Here is a 19,562-nt window from a genome sequence, read left to right on the forward strand (position 1 = left end):
GAGGTATTTACTACACTTGCGTATTATGTGTAAACATGTTGTAGGAAACACAAGCATCAAACAGCAGAACAGTGTTAGAAAATGCATATTTATGAACTCACTTTCTGATTTCTAATAGTTGTAAGAAGAATCTTTGGAAATTAAATAAACTGTAAACCAAAAAGCCCATATATGTTTCTTCCAGTTTTCTCCTTACCTGTCTTTCCTATTTTTTAGAGAAGGGATCTTTTCTAAACTTCTGTTTATCAGATCTTGCCTCACTTTTTTCTCCCGTGCTTGCCACAACTCTTGGTTCTTCCTGAAGCAGAAGGAAAGAAAAAAATTCCCAGCAGCAAATCCCATTTTATACACATTTTTCTCCCCTTTCTGACTTTAGCTTACAAACCCATGACAGTAATACCACAGATACAGCCAGTAAGAGCGCTCAAGTATTTTTGCTGCCCTGACACATCATTTAAATCAGCTAAGATCACACCTCAGGGCATGGTCCCAAGGACCCTTATCTGCTCCTTGACAACCCACATTTGCCAACTAGAGGACTCAGTCTCTCTGAGTAAAGGGAAAAAAGTGACCACTTGGGACTTCAGTAATGAACTACAAAGGGACAGGCATCCACAAGGTTGAAACTTCCACTGCTAGAAAGCAGGACCTCCTCTATATCTTTAGGAGCTACAGACACATAAAAATTGGTGTGCTATGAATATTATAAATACAAAAAGCAGGTGGGAAATATTTTAACAAACTCCAAGTCAGTCAACAGAAAGAAAATTATCAGAACAAGATCTATAAATCTATCTAAAACTGTTTAATTAATGAACTTGTAAAATTTATTAACTTTTTATCAATCAATCAATTTCTTATAGTTAAAATATTACACAAAATAAGGTAGTAGTTTCAAAGTACTTTTACCCCACAAAAGACTTCAAAAGGAAACTTAGGCACCTGTGATTTTCTCTATTGTTGTCAATCTCCTCGTCCAGCAAATACAAGTACATGTAAAGCAGTAATCTTGTCTTGCAATGGTCTACCAGAAAGCATCACACTTACCTTTTCCTACAGCTGCCAGATTCATCTGCATTACTGTCACTATCAACAACACCATCTGAATATTTATTGATGGAATCGAGGACAGAAAGAACCTCACTTTGTGAGCTGGAGGGCAGCAACCAATTCAGGACCCTGTGCAACATCCCCATTGGCACCCTCGTCAGTTTAGCTAAATAACCTGCCAGACGGAGCTCCTGGAGGATTAATAAGAAGACAGATAAATTTAGCATTGAAAATAAATGTTATCCAATTTTAATTACTATCATTAAATAACTATTGATTATAATAATGAATAAATTGATTATAGAAACAAAAAATATAATTGAAAATCATTTTAGTAGTGACGGTTTTGGTATTAACTGATCACAGTGCCATGTTCCCTGTTTCTACCCACATGTATCTGATCCATGTATATCATAGTTTTCCATTTCATTTGGGATATAGGCAATGTAAATACTAAATAACCAGTTGATTTTACCATATCTGCTTAGGGCATGTACTCAATGCTCTTCAGTCTGAAAAGTCACAATGCAACCATATTTTAACATCTAAGGCTTAGTTAATTTATGGATTCTACTGTCATAAAGAAATCCTTTCAAGATAGCGAGGAAGCAATATGGCATTCCTTGGTCTGTAAAATTAAGAGGGGAAAAATACTCTATAAAACCTAATGATAACATTTACATGTTGTTATGGTTGATCACTTCATTGTTCAGCTTCTCTCAACACCAGATTCTGTGATAAGCTCAGAGAAGTTTGTAACATTTGTTAAGAGGTAAAGGAAATATCTGTTTTTGTTTTGGTGGTGTTTTTTTATTTCCAAATGTCCTCTCTTTTTTGGCCTAAAGGTCAGTAGTAATGCATATTCATTCATATAATGTTCAAATAGACCGAGTTCAAATTTAGTTGTTCCCTAGACGCTCAGCCAGCCCCACTTCCTGCCCCCCTCCAAACACCAAAATCCCATTGCTATTTTCTGCTCTGTTGTCAAAAATAATGTGTCCCCCGGGCTGTTTCTGCAGATCTCTCACATGTATCAAACATGAAAAGTCTACGGTATATTGAGAACTACATGGAAAGAAAAGAATAGAGCAAATTAAAGCAAGTTAAATGTCTCAAAGAATGACAGAAAAAAAAAAAGCTGCTGTGGTCTATTCAAACCATATACATATCTCAGGTAGCTGAAGTTGGGTAAGACGTGCCAAACACTCAAGATGAGTCACAACAGCTGAGTCATCACCGCTCTGCAGACCCTCCTATAAGCATTGATGGAGGAGATGACTACAAAGCCCATGTCACACAGAAAACCCACAAGGTCCCCCATACAGGAAGACAGTCCGTTTCTTTGTCCACAGTGGATTCAAAATGTCACAGCAAATGTTTAAACCCTGCATCTTTTTTGCATGACAAGTTTTCAGAGGAGTGAATGCACCCAGGAGATCCCTGTATTAAGTGAATCTTATTCTTTGAAAGGAATAAAGCATCTCCAGCTAGGCAGTCTTAACCAACATTTAGATGGCCACACAAAATAAAGAAATCAATAAAGTTCCTTTTCCCATAATAATTCTCCAAGCAGAGAACTCCTCTCCAAAAGGTAGGAAAACTAGCAACTTTGCAAAATTTCTTGGGCTCTTCAGTGCTGTTACAGGTTTTCCATGGAAACCACTGAGATCACACAGAATTAACAAGACAAAATCCTAAGACTGATGAGAGATAAGTAAATTGGTGCAGTTGTTAAAACGTCCAGTATTTTCAGCCTAAACATGAACCAAAGTTAGACACTGAAGACATTCTGCTCAGGCTAATCAGGGGAAGAAATTATTTGATTCTTCTCTGGAGAGGAATGTAAATAAGATCACCTACTGACACCTAATTTCTGTAGTTGTATAGAGAGTGTGCTGTACTTTTGGTTTTTAAAAACTGTTCTTCTAGAAACTTACAAAAAACCAACATTAAGTGCAAATAAACATGACAGACCTCTGTGACCTATTCTGCCCTTTTTGGCTAAATGGTCTCAGGATCTTTAACTCAGTAATTTATACATGGATGATTGAAACATCATGACTTTAGTACTGCTTTCCTCTTACCACTTTCCTCTTTTCTCTGACCCTTACCTTTCTGCACCACGTATGATTTGGACTGATGAGCAACCCTTAATACTTTTCTAACATAGCAAAATTAAAAATTAAGCAATTCTTCAAGGTGCCACCATGCTGTCAACAATCCCAAAAGTGGCACAGGTGTCCACCATACAGCAAAGGGAGAGCTGGTGTCTGAACGTGCACCAGCACTGAGCAGCACTTTCAGACGCTCACAGTGACTCAGACCAGCTTGCAGAAATGGCAAATGAATGTGCATCCAAACACAGGAATGGTCACACTAGTCAGACCAAAAGCCCTCCACCGTGGGATGAGTTTGATTCTTCACGTAAAATACCACAGAGACCAGGAACTCACTTTTTTGTAATATCAAATGGATACAGGTGCTACTTGTGCCACCAACAGACTCATCTGTATTCTCTGAATTCAGACAAAATAAACCCAGGAATGAATTGTAGTTTACAAACAGCAGAATTGCTTTTAAGTATTTGGACTGAGCAATGTGTAATTAAACAACTAATGCAAGAATCAATGAACTTGAACCATGCTGTGTTTCAAGCTTCCTGTGCTGTTTCCACATGACAGTCTGCGTGCATCATCTGTTGTATCTAAAATGCAACCAGTGTACCTGGGGCTATAGCTATGAGTTTATTCAAAAGTAACATCTCAGCCAGAGGCTTATGATCCTGAACTCATTTGCATTCAAGCAAATATCTTATTGACCTAGATCTGCTTTGATATGGATGTAAGCTGAAACATGAAGTGTAGGAAAGTAAAACTTCCCTGTTTTTTTCAGAGAGGGCTCTGTTCACAGCTCTGTCTCTTTTGCAGTAGTCTAAAGTAGAAAATCCTCTTTAAAGAAAGATAGTTTCCTAATAATTGCCAGTGTAATGTGTTCTTTAAATTGCAAGAAAAGGACCTTGAATGCTTTTTGTCCCCCTCATGAGAAGAAAGACACTGAAGTGCTGGAGAGAGTCCAAAGAAGGTCAATGGAGCTGGTGAAGGGAATGGAACACAAGCCTTATGAGGAGCAGCTGAGGGAGCTGGGGTTGTTTAGATGGAATAAAAGAAGGCTCTGGGGGGACCTTATTGCTCTCTACAACTACCTGAAAGGAAACCTGAAAGCCTCCAAGAGTATAAAAAGAATATACAAGAGTTGGCCCACCAAGACTGACTACTTAAATCGTAGTAGAGCAGTGAAAAATCAGCAAAGTCCAAATGACCTTTCAAAACCTGTTAACTCCTTACCTGTTTTATTAAAAAAACAAACAAACAAACAAACAAACAAACAAACAACCAAAACCAACCAACCAAAGAACAAAACCTGAAATCTTGAGCAAGTACAAATGGGCAAATAAAGCCTCATTTAATACCCTTTCTGAAAAACTGTCACTGCCCACACCATGATTCCACAACTGAATGAATACATACAAAGTTAAATCTTATAATGAAATAATCAGATTAAAACTCACCATAATGTGAATATTTACATCATAAGAACCCCACAAAAGCCTGCAGCAGAAATTTTTAGCAGTGTCAGCAGGATGCTATTTCTGTGAAGTCCCAATAAAACATCTCTATGTGCAGCAGGCCATGGCAGAAAACATGAGAAGGAACTGAAGGCTGGGACAGAATTCAGCAGCTCCTGACAGCCACATCTGCTTACAATATACCAAGTGTCAAGGCCAACAGGGTAGCAAACTGACTTGAAAAAAACAGTTGCAACAGAAGGCTCAGCAGGAAATCAAAGAGGAAAATAATAGTAAAAAACCACCAATACACGCTTAGGGTACACATGGCTTGGATTTAAAACTGGGAGGGGGGCAATACTGGTCATGACCTCCTCAGCAAACACCTTTAAATGTTACACTCTACTAGATCCACTAAAAGAGGTTTTGGATGGAAAAGTGTTAAGATGAGGTATGAATTTCCACTCTGCCTGATTCAATTAATTAGCAGAAAATAAGATCTTCCTTTCCAGCACAGCACCTTAGCCATCAGACTGACAGGTATGCAGAGTTAAGCCTCTTCCAGCAAGGCTCACAGAAGGACTCTGCTCTGAGTGGAGTCCAAGAGTCCCCATGAGAGGTAGAGAGTGAAATTATTATCATGCTCCTGGGAGTGTTAGATCATCTTGATGCAAATTCTTTACCCAAATCAGAGTAAGGATCTGAAAACGTGCTACCTTCCAGGTAAATCTCCTAACACAGATACAATATATAGTAGTCTCACTCCAATTCTTCATGAGACTACTCGACCTCAAATAGACGTTGAACTCAAGAGAGAATAAAGAGTTCAGAAAACTGAGCAGAAACAAAGATACAGGAAAAGCTGAGAGATCCTTAGAGTAAGGTGGTCCTTCCTTGACATGCTGCTCTCTGAAGCTCCCAATTTTTGATACAAGGGACTGTGACCACATTCGTCCCTGGGAGGCAAGATACTTGGATACAAAAAGCTGTACCACCGAGTCTCTTTTCTGATGAAAACATATCTAAACCAAGGCCTGATTGGGGTCAATCAAGTGATTCATTGTTAAGGCCTTTTGTAGGACTGACAAGCAGCCAACAGACAGTAAATTACCTGAAGATGAGATGCTCTTTTTGAAAACAAGTACAAGTAATGATACTAAAAAATTTAACTAGCAGTCCTTTTATCATTTAATTTTGAAACATAATCAATGCAAATCACTCCTAACACTCATTAAAACCTAAACAAAACCCTGGTATAATTACATGAAAATCAGACAGTAAATCTGTCTGTCAAACAGAAAATCAGGCACTTCAGTTCTCTGCAGAATGAAACGCAACAGGACAACCCCCTGAAAGGATTTCTAAATGAACAAATGGAAGTACAAATCAGTAAAATTCAAAAGGCTGAAAGTAGGTCAGAATTAACTGAAGTGACTGACAATACAGGCTGCAAACTGGCAACAACTACTAGCAGATAGTAACTCCAAATACACCTGTAATAGTTCCCAACAAAGAAGAAAAGCTGATTTCCAGATACAGCTGTAATTTAAACTTCGAAGCTTTGTTCAATTTCACGCTTACCTGACTATAAATTGCCAAAAATGCATCCATTTCTATATTTTCCAGGAGATTTTCAAGCACCACACAATTCCATTGCTCATCTCTCAAGCTGAAGTGAAAGACAGAATTAACATTGAAATCTTCCCAGACGCAATGACTGTATTATAGGAAACAATATCTGAAAGCCATCCATTTGGGAAGAGTATCTCTCTGTCAGCCAAGCTGTGTGAGCAGCATAACTCATAAAATATGCCAACTTCTACCCTCTTCTTCCCTGAACCACCAAGCAAACATCAGAACAGAATCTAAGGCTATGCTCTGGCACACAATTCAAATCTGGAATTGCTCCAAAATGATGTTATTCAACCTGCCCCTATCCTCCTCTTTAAGTTTCATCACCACACTTTATGGCAAGTTGTGGAACTTTTTGTTGCTGAAATACAATATTAAACAGTTAACTTCCTCACTACTGATTTTTTTGTTTCTAGACCAAATCATGATGTCACCATATACAAACCTGTACATGTACAAAAGTAACTTGTTTCTTCCCATAATTTTTCAGGTAAAAACTAATTGCAGTTTCTTTGAAGGTTTCACTGATAGGTTACTGGCTTGTGGGTACTACTGCAGAGATCTATCTGTTCTTCTAGTGACTCTTTACTTCTGCAACAGGAAAGCTCTTAATGTACACTGAGCAGAGCTTCAGCCTTTTCAGAGTTAAAATAGACTTAGTACTATCATAGCCATTTTTACTATATCAATTGTTTCATGGAGAACACTCTTTTCTAATGTAAGGAGCCCTTTGAGGATCTTACGTGAAGCTTGAAACGTGGTAGGCTTTTAATACTGTACAATACACATGGAAATGTCACTTCTACCTCCTGTAACCCTAATGAATGTAATACAATAGGCTGCAGTTTTGCACATTATCATCCATTCTTGTTAGGCAACCTTCCTGACAAGACAGATATTTTTATATATCTCCCAAGAAGCATTTTATTTGTCACTGATATCTTTACTTAAAAACTGGCCAGGGAAAAGTGAAACTGAGCATGTTGCCGAAGAGGAGTTTATATATCCCATCAAAAATAATTGTGTGACAAGGAATTCAGTCTACAGAGTGACAATGGAGATGGAAATTCAATTGTCTCAGCTACCCCCTCTGACCCCAGCAGATCAGGTTTCTCAGAAGTCCCTGTCTATCTCCTTGGGAGACAAAGCAACTGGATTAAAATTCTTTACCTCCTTGCTGCTAAGGAGCATCATTATTTTTCCACTATGCCTGTAAAAAATGGTGATTGCCATGCAACACAGCACAATCTATATGTTACTAAGTTATTATTAATTCATGTTTCTTATTTCAATATTCCCAAGACTCCTCAGTTATGCTCTGAGCCACAGCACAAGGCAGCAATGTTCAAACATAGATATACAGGCTCTCCCCAGCATAGCAGAACATTTAGCCTGCTGTTTCTTTATAATATCTTATGGTCTATAAGGACTGCAGCAACACAGTAAAACCTGAGACCAAAGAACTTACCTTTGCTGGTATAGATTTATAAATTGCCTACACTTATTCATGGCCTGTCTTAGCAAAACTGTCACGTGTCTTTCTGCATTTGTTTCCACAGCTTCACTTGAAAGTCCCAAACCATCCAGAATCCACCTCTGCCTACTGATTAGATGCTGTTGTGCTGAGTCCTTATGTAACATCTCATACTCCAGCTTCCTGTCGAGTTCTTCAATCTCCTAGAGGTTGAAAAGGCATGATGATAAAAAGTTATAACTTAACTTGAAAGAACAAATTTCATTTGAAGTGAAGAAAAAAAGATGATGGTATCAGACTTTCTGATATTACTTTATTCATTTCTCATTCTACCCAGCCAGTTGCAGTCATTACACTTTCCAATTCACTGAAGAGCTTCAGTAAACATGACTGGCACATTATGAATATCAGAACAATGATGAAAAATACGACTCATTTTTCATAGTGTTAAAAGTCAATGCTCTCTGAAACCTTCTGCTGTAGAGGACATCTAGAAAGTATAGTACCATCATGGCTGAGATCCAAACTAGGGAATGGCACCATTATAATTTATAAACTGCACCAAACCACTGAAACAGCTTGAAAAATTCAGACTGACTAGTTTTAGTTATACTGAATTAACAGCTAATATCAAAGAGATTTGAAGTTAAAAGACAGTAATTCACATTTAGTGTGCTAAGGTGAGGATTAAAATACAGTGCTCTGAAAATGAAAGGGTTAAAATAGACTGGACTGGATCCCTCCTGCTAAGGATCTCTCTCTAGTCAAAGAGTCAAACTAGACATACAAAGGCAGGATTCATATCCCTGTTTTCCAATGTCACTGCTGTCTCACCTCTAGCTTTATGTCACTTACTATCTCAGTGCCCCACTTCCTAATCTGTACCTTGGAGAAAATTGCTGAATCTATTCCTCTGCCTCATCAGCTGTATTCACGCTACAGATTCATTGGAGCACCCCAACTCTAAGTAAGTGTCTGCTCCCAGGATTTGACACTGTGCTTAAACCCACTCTCCTAACACCAACCCTGAGTTTTCTGTGAGGGGATGAAGCCAATTCATATATAGCCAGGTATGTTTGTTGCACTGATTGGCAAAAACCATCATTGATGTCATCACCATTCAGGAATCCTGCGTAATCTGATATATTTGTTTTAAAGCAACAGGTAATTAAATTTGCCAGTTAGTGAGACCAAGGATTTGGGCAATAACACAGCAAGAGAGAGAAGTTTCATCACCAGGAAACAGTCCCTCTAAATCAACCCTAACAAGGACTGTAAACAATTGTCTAAAATACCATCATTCTCTCCACATCCCTAAAAAAAATAAAATTAGGGCTTAGTTCAGTTCTTGCCCATTGGATAAAGAATCCAGCATTAGCTACTCTAGGTCTCTCTTCTGCCCCTCCTTCAATCCTTTTCTTCCCCTGTTCAAGGACAGAGAAGCTAAAAGCAACATCTCTGAACAGTCCCCTCACACTTACTGCATAAAAGGCAAAAATACTCCATCTACGTACAACTTTCAGTGCTTCCTACAGATTTAATACAAATTTAAGCAAAACTGGAGGCATATAAGCATTCTGACTGCCACTCTATGGGATACTCTGTGGAGATGACCACATTAAAATTTAACCAGGAATTTTCACAGCAATAGCTGTCTAATGATGCCCTCTAGCAAAGAGGTTTTTCTTCTCAAAACCCATTTTGTTTGTTCTACTCCAATGCTCTCCCAAGCCTCACTTGGATGGTTTCAAATAGCAGATGTAGAAAAAAAAGTCCTTATGAATACAGAGCACTGAAGTATTAAAAAAGGATTAGAAAATTGGCACATATCAAGCATGTAATAAATATGGTGAAGGGAAGAAGTCCTTCCAAAGTTTCCACTATTTAAACTGCATGAGTGTGCTTGGATAGAGATAGACAGGTAGAAGGCTGTATATATAATCTCTAAAAACTTGATGATTGAAGCATATAATGTGGTTATGGGTTTTATGTATGGATAGCACTTCAACATGAACAATTTTGTAATGCAGTCACAACAATCTACTATACCAGTCACGACTCACCATCACTTCTCAACTGTCTTCCTTGCAATAAATAAAACATTAATTAGCCATCAAAATACTACTCCTCCTGACTGCACGCAATTACAGTAAAAATAAATAATAATAATCCACAATCTTCCCTGACTCTAAGACTTTCCTCCTCTTTATGTCTTTTACTAAACACATGAAAGTGCACATCATCACAGAAATTAAAGGCTGGGCCACTAAAAGCTGCAAACCAGCAGTTAAATCAAAATCAAAATAAGATACTGTAATAGTTGTTTTTTCCTAATGGGATCTTTTTTCTTTTAACAACTACATTACTTACAGGATTATGTGCTTCTAAAATCTGAATACATTCCAATTTTGACAGGGTTTTTGATGTGCTCAGTTGTTCAAAGAGCATAGCTTGCACATTTATGATAGCAGTATAAAGCTCCAGCATTTTGGATTTTTTAACAGTCTTTTGAAAGGCTAAAGAAGCAATATACTCTCCAAGTTTATTTTCCAGATCGCGCAGGTGATGCTCTTTTTCAAGCTGCAACTCATTCTTAATCTAAAAAAATATCAAAACACAAAAGATAGAAAGATTAACAGAAAACCTTACATGCACACTTATGATTTTACTATTCTGTAATTAACAAACAGGATTAAAGCAGCAAAGAAATCAATGTTATAATGTTTGAAGAAGTGCTTTTAACATTCAATTCCAAGCTATTATTGTAATCAATAAAAAAAAAAATACAGTAAGGTCAAATACTGTAAAGAGATCAGGCTTTGTTTTTGGATAGTCAAAATTTTAATATTAAATACTAACCCAAAACAGTGGGTCTATATAATTTTTATTATAATAAAAGGCAAAACTAAAAATACAAATAAACCTATGCTTACCTATGCCATTGATTAAATAGGAGGATAAAATCCTTCTGTTTATAAAAAAATATGAACTTCTAGAAAGACTCTATTTAGTTCCAAATTGGCAAGTGTCAGTTAACACTGACCAATGATATCCGACTTACTACTCTTTGAACAAATAACCAAAAATGCCCTTATATAAAACAAAGTTAAATCCTAAATCAAAAGAGTACTGGTAATATATTTCAAAACAGATTAAAACCGGATTGATTCAACAACAAACAGGATTAAATTAAAGTGATTTAAGTCAGTACCTATGTTGCTGCCACACATCTAATGGGACATTCACAGAAACTCTTCAAGCCCAGCACATGCAAGCACAAAATCAAATGCAGTGTGATCAATACTCTCCACACTATACCACTGACACTGAGAGCCAAGGATACTGCACTGACATTTTTCGGTGGGACAATGTGGATAGGAGCCAGCTTCCATCTGAGCTTGCCACTCTAAGCTCTCTTCACAGTCAGAGAAAAAGAAAAGGTACTTCTCAGTAGGTTTTGTATTGTAAAAATAAAACACGGGTTTCCACTGATGTGTCAGGTGGATGTTTAGGTTAGACACCGATGGCTACACTGCATATCTAACACTTAGGTATCAGACAGTAAACAATTACCAGTTTGGTTTTATTCCCTCTTCCTGTATTACTCACATGGGCCCAAAAGTTGGATTGTAAGAGAGAGAAAACACAAAAAGAGAAAACACATGCAGCCATTAGAGCTCCAACTCCACTACTTGGGTTGATACTAACTGCTGCCCTACACGCTGGATCTACAACGAAGCAAAGCACAGAAAGAGCCCACCTGCACACTGCTGGGCCCACAGTTTTTCCTCACTCCACTTCTAAATTCTCTCTTGGTCCTGACAAATCTAATCTGATAGGTTTCACAGCATACCAAAAAAACCAAAACCAACCACAATCATTCTAAGAAATCAGCATTTTCAGAAGTTTCCAGTATTATATATTTTAACAGCAAAACTCAAGTGCCTACTGCCTATGACAGAATGAAGAACCAAGCCATGAAAGGAGGCATGTCAAAATCTTTTGAAGTTTTGGTCAAGTTTACTATCGCCATGGACCCTGAGAGCTGATACTCACATTAGCACTCTATGGAAAAGCATTTATCCCACCAAGTTTGGCCTCTCTCTTTAAAGAACAGGCAGAGATGAACATTGCTGTTTAACTGAGATACCTACATGGTTAGCACCTTAGCATGGTAGGCATCCCATGGCACACCTTTGTACATGCAGTCTTAATCCTCCCCTTTTTACCAGTCTATAAAATAATAAAGACCAATAGTAAATGCCCTGCAGGTGTGAACTATAACACAGAAAGGTCAACAGTAGTAGTCTTTAGACACTGTATGACTTCCCATTGGCACAAGACCTGATTTTGCCCCTCAGAATATCCTTGCACAAACAGAAATGATAGGTACTAGAGACATTAAAAACCTTATTAGCTTCCTATTCATGTTAATCACAATTATATATTATTGACTCTATTTACAGAATCATAGAATTAGCCAGGTTGGAAAGGACCTCCGAGATCATCAAGTCCAACCCTTGATCCTCTACCACTGTAGTTACTAGATGATAAGCTTTAAAGGAGACTTTAAGGATAATTCCCTCAAGTTTTTAGATACCAAAGTTGATAAATATGTAACATGATGCTCATGAATTTTCTCTGGAAATTTTATTGATAAGAGACCTGCTAAGAGAGACTGTGTATCATACAAATTCTATTATCCAGTAAATAGAGGTAAATTTAAGATGTGATTTGGAACCAAATATGCTTGTGATATTCTCCTGCTCATGTGATATTCTCCAACGTCTAGACTGCATCATCTGGAACATCCTTGAATGGAAGAGATAGAAGGTACCTTCAGGAAATATTTCCTACTAATTTGAATTAGGTCAATTACAAATCAAGAGTAAGCAATCATCCTACAGATGATTATTTAAAAGCTGGAAAATGATGGATGAAAACAACCAAAATTTTTGCTGCAAGAGACTAATAATTTATATTATGATTTGCATTACAATAGCATCTATACAAGAAAGGGGAAGAAAATAATCAAACAGGCTTACCTGATTAGGAATAAGTAGGTCCATTTTCAAAAGGACTAATGCTTTAGAGTATATGTTATGTTCCCTATTCAATACATTAGAACAACTTCTTAACTAACAGAAATTATTACAACACTACTAGCATGACTGAGTCATGACAACATGCATACACTGAGGAATCAACCTTTTTTTACATCTTTTATTTACATGTCTAAGGTACTGCCTGCCAGCACACACATAATTTTACAGTATCTCAAGAAAAGAGAAAACAAATGCTTGAGGTATGACTTGTTTTATACGCCACAAAATTATTAAGTAATATCTGAAGGCTGCCTCTGTGGTTTAGAAACTGGATGTGCTATAAACCTTCAAAAATATAGAGTAAAAAAAATGACACAGTAATGTTTTGACAGGTGTGTGCACACAACTGAATTTACAGTTCGCTTCTTTCTTCACAGGAGGCTCAGTTTCAGACACAAGGATTTTAAATGATTTATACATATATGAAATCTGGAGATAGATGAATGAATAACGAATACATGAATGAGTAAATGAGTTATCACCTTTAGTATAAGTTTGAACTCATTAAAATGAATAATGATGGAAATGCAGTTTGACAACTCAAGTTCACTTAGAAGGAGACACAAGAATGTATATTTTAATTGCAGCTGAATTCAAAGGCAGAAGCGATGCCACTGATGACAGAAACACTTACACTTTTATCAAATAACAGAGTGTATATGGTATGTTCAGTATATTCCACGAATCCTAAGATTTATGGTCCAAACTGCAAAAATAGATAGTATTTGCATATTACTAAGTATGAAGCCTTACATCAAGTATGTCCAAAATACAAGGGATGGAACACCTCTCCTATGAAGACAGGCCGAGAGAGCTGAGGTTGTTCAGCCTAGAGAAGAGAAGGCTCTGAGGACACCTTACTGCAACCTTTCAGTACTTCAGGGGGAAAGATGGGGATAAAATTTTTAGTGGGATCTGTTGCAATAGTAATTGTTTTACATCAAAAGAGGGTAGACTTAGACTAAAGATAAGGAAGAAATATTTTACAATAGTTAGAAATATTCTACAAGAGTTTACGTATGTATTAATATGTATAGTAAATTAATATTAATTAAATTAATATTAAATATTTTACAACGAAAGAAAGAAATATTTTACAGTATTTTACAATGAAGGTGACGAAACACTGGCACATGTTGTCCAGGGAGGTAGGAGATGCCCCATCCCTGGAAACGTTCAAGGTCAGGCTGAACAGGGCTCTGAGCAAGCTGGTCTAGTGGAAGATGTCTCTGGTAATTGCAGGGGGGTTGGACTAGATAGCCTTTGAAAGTCCCTTCCAACTCAAATTATTCTATGATTCTATAGGAATGATGTTCAGCATTATCATTCAGCATCTATTCAACGTTATATAATAAATTAACTGCTCTTAAACAAACAATATGCTGCATTACTCAACTGGTAGTACTATCTACTCCTCAGCCACAGAAGTTTCTTTCTGCCTCTTGTCAGCTCTGAAATCACAGCTCTGAAAACAGAAACATATTTGTGAAATCCAAAGCTTGCAAGTAGACCTGAATTCAGTGTGACACAGAAGGCGATTTCAGTAGAAACTGGATCAAATATTAATTACAAACTAAATTAGAAACTAATAGTCACTGGTCAGATTTGAAGCTTTGTATTATACCGAACACAAAACTGTAAAATACTGTTTGACTCTTTACTATTTGATATATTATTAGAGTGTCAAACTACCTTGGTTATGACAAATCCTCTCCTGTAGGTCTGAATATTTCCTCCTGATTCCAAATTGGCAATGCTGTAAATGCACTATGATTAGTCCACTGCTTGAAAGCACTGACCTCTAAATTCCTTATTTAGCTCAGCCTAATTACTAACTAGTGTTGCCTCAGTCCCAAATATTACAAATAAAAAAAAAAATCTGAATATCTACTTGATTACCTGCAACCCCAAAGACATTTCTCACACAAGTATTATCAACTGGGTTTTTTTTTTTTTCAGTCCAGCAGTGAAAATAGGCTAAAGAATGTCAGCATTTTGGCCCCTGTGTTTCTTCTGAGATAGGTAACTGCTGTTTCAGAAAGGAACAGCTACGTCCTCAACCACAAGACAGCTCAAAACATCTATGAAATACAGAAGAAGCAGGCAGTCTGCTTTTGAAGATTTTCACAGCGAGGTCAATGATAATCCAATATTGGGATTCAAACTTCTTGCCATGGCCTCCCAGCTCACTGTCTCCTGTCTAGATTGTTCTTCTCTGTCATGCCTATTTTACCATATTACAAGACACATTCTGCTGCTGTTTTCATAAGCATTAGCTGGGAACCATTTCACAGCCATCCTGCAGAGAGACAGAATCCATTACACTGTGTGAAGTCTGCAGCAGTGACGGTGAAGAAACACAGCAGAGCTGTGTTGGTCCATCATCCTTCTTCCCTGCCTTGAACTGGCCATGCAACTTCAGGTGGGCAGTTTTGAGTGAGATAATAAAAGTCTTCATATTAAAGTAAAATGTAGAAGTGTAAGATAAATGAGGAATAACGTAACAGTTTGCAACAGACAAAAGAAAGAAACTCTACTTCTGTGATCAACCTCAGGTTTACTGCAATACTTCTGTGTTCTAATGATAATGGCTGAACTAATGGTTTTCTTTAATGATAGTTTAGCTTCCTTATTGGTAAAAGCACAGAGGATTTGGCTTTTCATAACTAATGTGCAGCCACACAATTAGAACAATAACACATGTGCCAGATGGTGCATATAAAACTGAAACAACGAGGCTTAGAGAAGCTAACTTTCCAATTTTAAAACAAGATTCTAATAAAAATGCAACGTAATATTCACACCAAAGAAGTATTTAGCACTTTTTTTAACATAAGAGTTTAGTCCATTATCTGTTGCACTTTCAAGTAACAGTACCTAAAAACCCCTAAATTTTGGAGATCAGGGTATTAGGTATTGAGGTAAAAAAAAAGTTTAAATGCCTCCACTAAAGAATTAGGACATTCTTGCACCACAGTTATTAAACTACTAAAGAATGCTAGAAAACACTTGCCCACTTGTTGCAATCTTGCCCAAACACCTGCTTTCACCTTTAAAGACTGGGTGCTGGACTAGCTAAATAGTTGCTTTTATCCTTTGCAAACAGTACTAACAATGTGTTGCTCTCAAATAAAAGTGAAATTATTTCTGAATTAACATGTTGACCTGGTATTTTTCACTTCTCAGGATATAGGTATGAAAAGCATAGGAAAGATGTATATAAACAGATTTTTGTTCAAATTGTTAGTCAAATCGATATTGCAATCACTTGTGAAGCTATTTTTTATATACCAATTTTAACTACTAATGACATCTCTTGTTCTGCACAGTTCTCACAGCTGTGCACCACCTATGTCTAACACAGTTATCATTGCAATGTCCCTCTGATATACAAAACTAGTATTACCCACATTTTAGACGTGGGAAAGAGAAGGAGAGAAAGGTTAAATAACACAAATAAAACCCCATGGAACATCTGCTGTCAGAGAAGGAAAAAGCCTCCAAAAATCCCATTTTAGCATCAGCCCCACTCGTTTTTTAAGGATTAATTTCAGACTGGGGCTGTGAGTCTTTATAAGGTACCCACTAGATTCAAGACTTCTTTCCAATTAGCTCTGTACAAATAAATTCAGCCCCTACCCAAAAAGTTTTTGGATCTAAGAATCCAGTTCTGGTTTTTCAGCAGCATTAGCAGATGTCCAAGAACTCAGTGTTGTGCAGCTAAAGCATGCAGTGAAGTACCACCCATGTTTTGAAAGCCTGACTAAGAAAACCATGGGATCCAGGGGAGTCTTGCAATCCTGCATACACCAAGCCCCAGAACCATTGTGAGAAAACAGGGTGAGACATGGCATCAGTTCTGTAACTAAGATGCAAAAATTAAAACAAAGCAAAAACTATTAAACTTGAAATACAACATCTTGATAAATGCAGGCAAAAGTAGGGAGATGCATCATGCCACTAGACCTTATGCCTTTTTTTATCTAGTTCTTATTCACACTGATAGAAAACTTTCATTCTTTAATTACTAAAGATCTACGTTTTGACTTCAGTCCAGAAAAGGTTTGTACTTACCTTATTCAAATTTTCATCTTTCACCAAGTCTTCATAAATTAAAATTTTGGCCTGTAAAGATTTCTTCAGAATATCTAACTTATTTCTATTCCTGGATCCTGTTTTTCCCATTTTAGAATGCTGCTGTAAGAGGATAAGCACAAAATGCTTTATTTGTAAGAGATATATGAGGATGCTAACATTAAGATTATGACTTGCTATTATTGGCACATCCACCAATTAATGAAACACTTGACAAAGATGACTTTCAAAGTATTTCTGAAATGAAGGTGCTGCCTATTCATTCAGAAGACTCCTTTTAGACATTCAGACAACGTCGGGAATTTTTTTAAAACTTCTTTCAAGTAGAATTATATATTCATCCTTTCCATGAAAACTGGGAGCATATGAATTTGATTTTAAAAAAGCTTTAGCAGTGATAATAAGAGAAGATTTTGACAGATATGTTGTCTTCCCAGCACAGTTAAAAATGAACAAAGAATATTAATTTAAGAACTACATTGTTTTCAACACACAGTCTATGAATCACAAATGAACCGTGATAATATTAAGAGGCACTGTTCCATGTAATCAAATTATTCTTGACCTTTATGTTTCTTTACAAGAATACCAACTAAGTATATGTACTCTTGGGGAAATGATAACATCTGTTCAACTATAAGGCTTTGCAAAGTCATTTCCCTTCTTTAGCACTTCAGAAATCATTAAGGTTTTGAACTAGGCTAATTCCTAGTATAATTAACACAAAGTAGTTTACATGTTTAGAAAACATAACTCAATCAAAAGAAAGCAAGGGCAAGTCCTCCTTTTTAAGATGGTATCAGATACAATTCATAAAGGAAATATTTTCTTTACCCCTACTTTATAAGAACTGAAAATAATTTATGATTCCACAGCTTTTACATTTTACTAAAGGAACTAAACATCCCTCATAGAATTCTTTTAAAAAGTGCTAGATTTGATAGGCAGACAGACTCCTTGTTGGAAATGTTTCTCTAACTTTGAGTGAGTATGCCTCATCTTTTCCACATCTAGATGTGGAAAAAACAGACCCTTTGTATATGCTCAACTCTTTTGGAAAGAAGAAACAGAAATCATGCCTAAATTCTTGCCAAGAAAGACCAGCTAATTCAGGAACATTACCTTCCTAAACAGGCAAGACAATGTAGAACATTGCCTTTCAGAAACTCCTAAAATCTTTCCTTGATTTAGTGCCAAATTTAGTAACATGTAGAGGATGCCACTGAAATATCAGTCTGGGCTGTCAAGAACCCAGTTTGTCTCTAATATGCAGTCAGGCTTAGCAGCACTCAAATCTTTGGCATTTCAGTGCACTCTCCTCAGAGACACTGTCCCTTCTGGCCACCCAATTGCCTCTTTATAACTATGCCTTCTTCTTGAGAAAGCTGAAGGACACAAAAGCAACAGAAATACACAGATGTATGCAAAAAAAACTGTATTTATCCAACTCCTGCCCAAACAGTTCTCTTTGAGTTCCACTCATCCACGCAGACAGGGAAATTGTGCACTGCTGTCACACCTATGAAGTTATGGACCATATCTACAGCCAATGCTGACAACCCACAGGTACACCCATGAACCCCTTGCACATCCCCACAATGATCCCGCATCATTCCCACCTGTTTACTGGTCATTGCTAAATTCTGATCGACTTTCAGCATTTCTGTGTCCCTCTGCTCCATCTCAAAAGTCTGAAGCAAGGTTCTTGCTCTTATCTTGGGCCAAGCCAAGCTGCTGTCCACCTGAGAGAAGCAGCAGTGTAACTCTTGCCTCATTCTAAGCAATTCCTCCTCCGACAGCGAGAGGGGTAAACTTAGAAGCTGCCTGTTAAAAAAAAAAAAGAGCCATCTGCTGTTCAGTGATACAGGCAATATTGCAAAAAATGTAAGAGACACGCACACAAATACTTTACATGGCAGAGCCCATCCTCGTTTTGTCTATTTCACATATCAGTTAGTGATTCCATGCATAGCACTGAGCTGCTCAGCATGTTCAAACTATCCTTGGGGATACTTTAAATTCTGCATACAGAACTTCCTTGACTGGAAAACTTCATTTTCAAGGGAAAACAGTTTTTGAATATTTAAACAATAAATTAGTATTTTTAGCACATTTCTTATGCAGAGAATCCTTCCACCTCTTCAGACAATATAATCCCTGAACTTTGGCTGAAATAAAGACAAAAGCTTCCCATAAAGTCTCCCTGTGCTGTTTCCCAGCACTTAGCAGTCACAGCTAAAGAGAAGGGAAAAAAAATAAAATAAAAAAGTCTCTCTTTATCATAAACACATATGTCATCCCTCCCATCACCAAGTCACAAGGGTTCCAGCTGTTATTTGTAAAAAGGTTCTTTGCAGTCTGAACAACACAGAAGATATTTTAGCAGCAACTTGATTGACTCAAAATTTCCATTTTGTAGAAGGAAGGTTTCTCAACATGGAACTCTGGGGAACTCATCATCAGGTCAAGCTGAAGTTGACTTAAAAATAAGGCATGCTTAATTGTGACTAACCTTAGACTACATTCATCTTCTTACCTTGTGAGAAAATACTTCCTTAAGAATATTTCATAAAAAACAGTATTTTTTTTGTTTGGAAACCTTCTCTATTTCAAAAAAAAATAATTGTTTGTATTTAAAGCA

The 19,562-nt window shown here is 37.0% G+C and overlaps 1 protein-coding gene across 7 annotated transcripts in view; it reads right to left on the reverse strand.

The window, feature by feature from the left end:
• Window positions 1-19,562, reverse strand: part of EVC2 (EvC ciliary complex subunit 2) — a 76,479-nt gene that overhangs the window by 12,586 nt on the left and 44,331 nt on the right. For 6 of the 7 annotated variants that reach the window (XM_017824573.1, XM_017824572.1, XM_017824570.1 and 3 more), the window contains 7 exons: window positions 18,541-18,745; window positions 16,901-17,023; window positions 10,092-10,319; window positions 7,716-7,924; window positions 6,197-6,284; window positions 1,048-1,241; window positions 158-298 (listed from right to left, as the gene is read on the reverse strand). In XM_017824573.1, the coding sequence (XP_017680062.1) occupies window positions 193-298; window positions 1,048-1,241; window positions 6,197-6,284; window positions 7,716-7,924; window positions 10,092-10,319; window positions 16,901-17,023; window positions 18,541-18,745 (1,153 nt within the window). In that variant the 3' untranslated portion in view covers window positions 158-192. The remainder of the gene's footprint in view (window positions 1-157; window positions 299-1,047; window positions 1,242-6,196; window positions 6,285-7,715; window positions 7,925-10,091; window positions 10,320-16,900; window positions 17,024-18,540; window positions 18,746-19,562) is intronic. The other variant, XM_017824571.1, reaches the window with a different exon arrangement.

The sequence above is a fragment of the Lepidothrix coronata genome, unplaced genomic scaffold (genome assembly GCF_001604755.1).
Source record: "Lepidothrix coronata isolate B3197 unplaced genomic scaffold, Lepidothrix_coronata-1.0 Scaffold111, whole genome shotgun sequence".
NCBI lineage: Eukaryota > Metazoa > Chordata > Aves > Passeriformes > Pipridae > Lepidothrix > Lepidothrix coronata.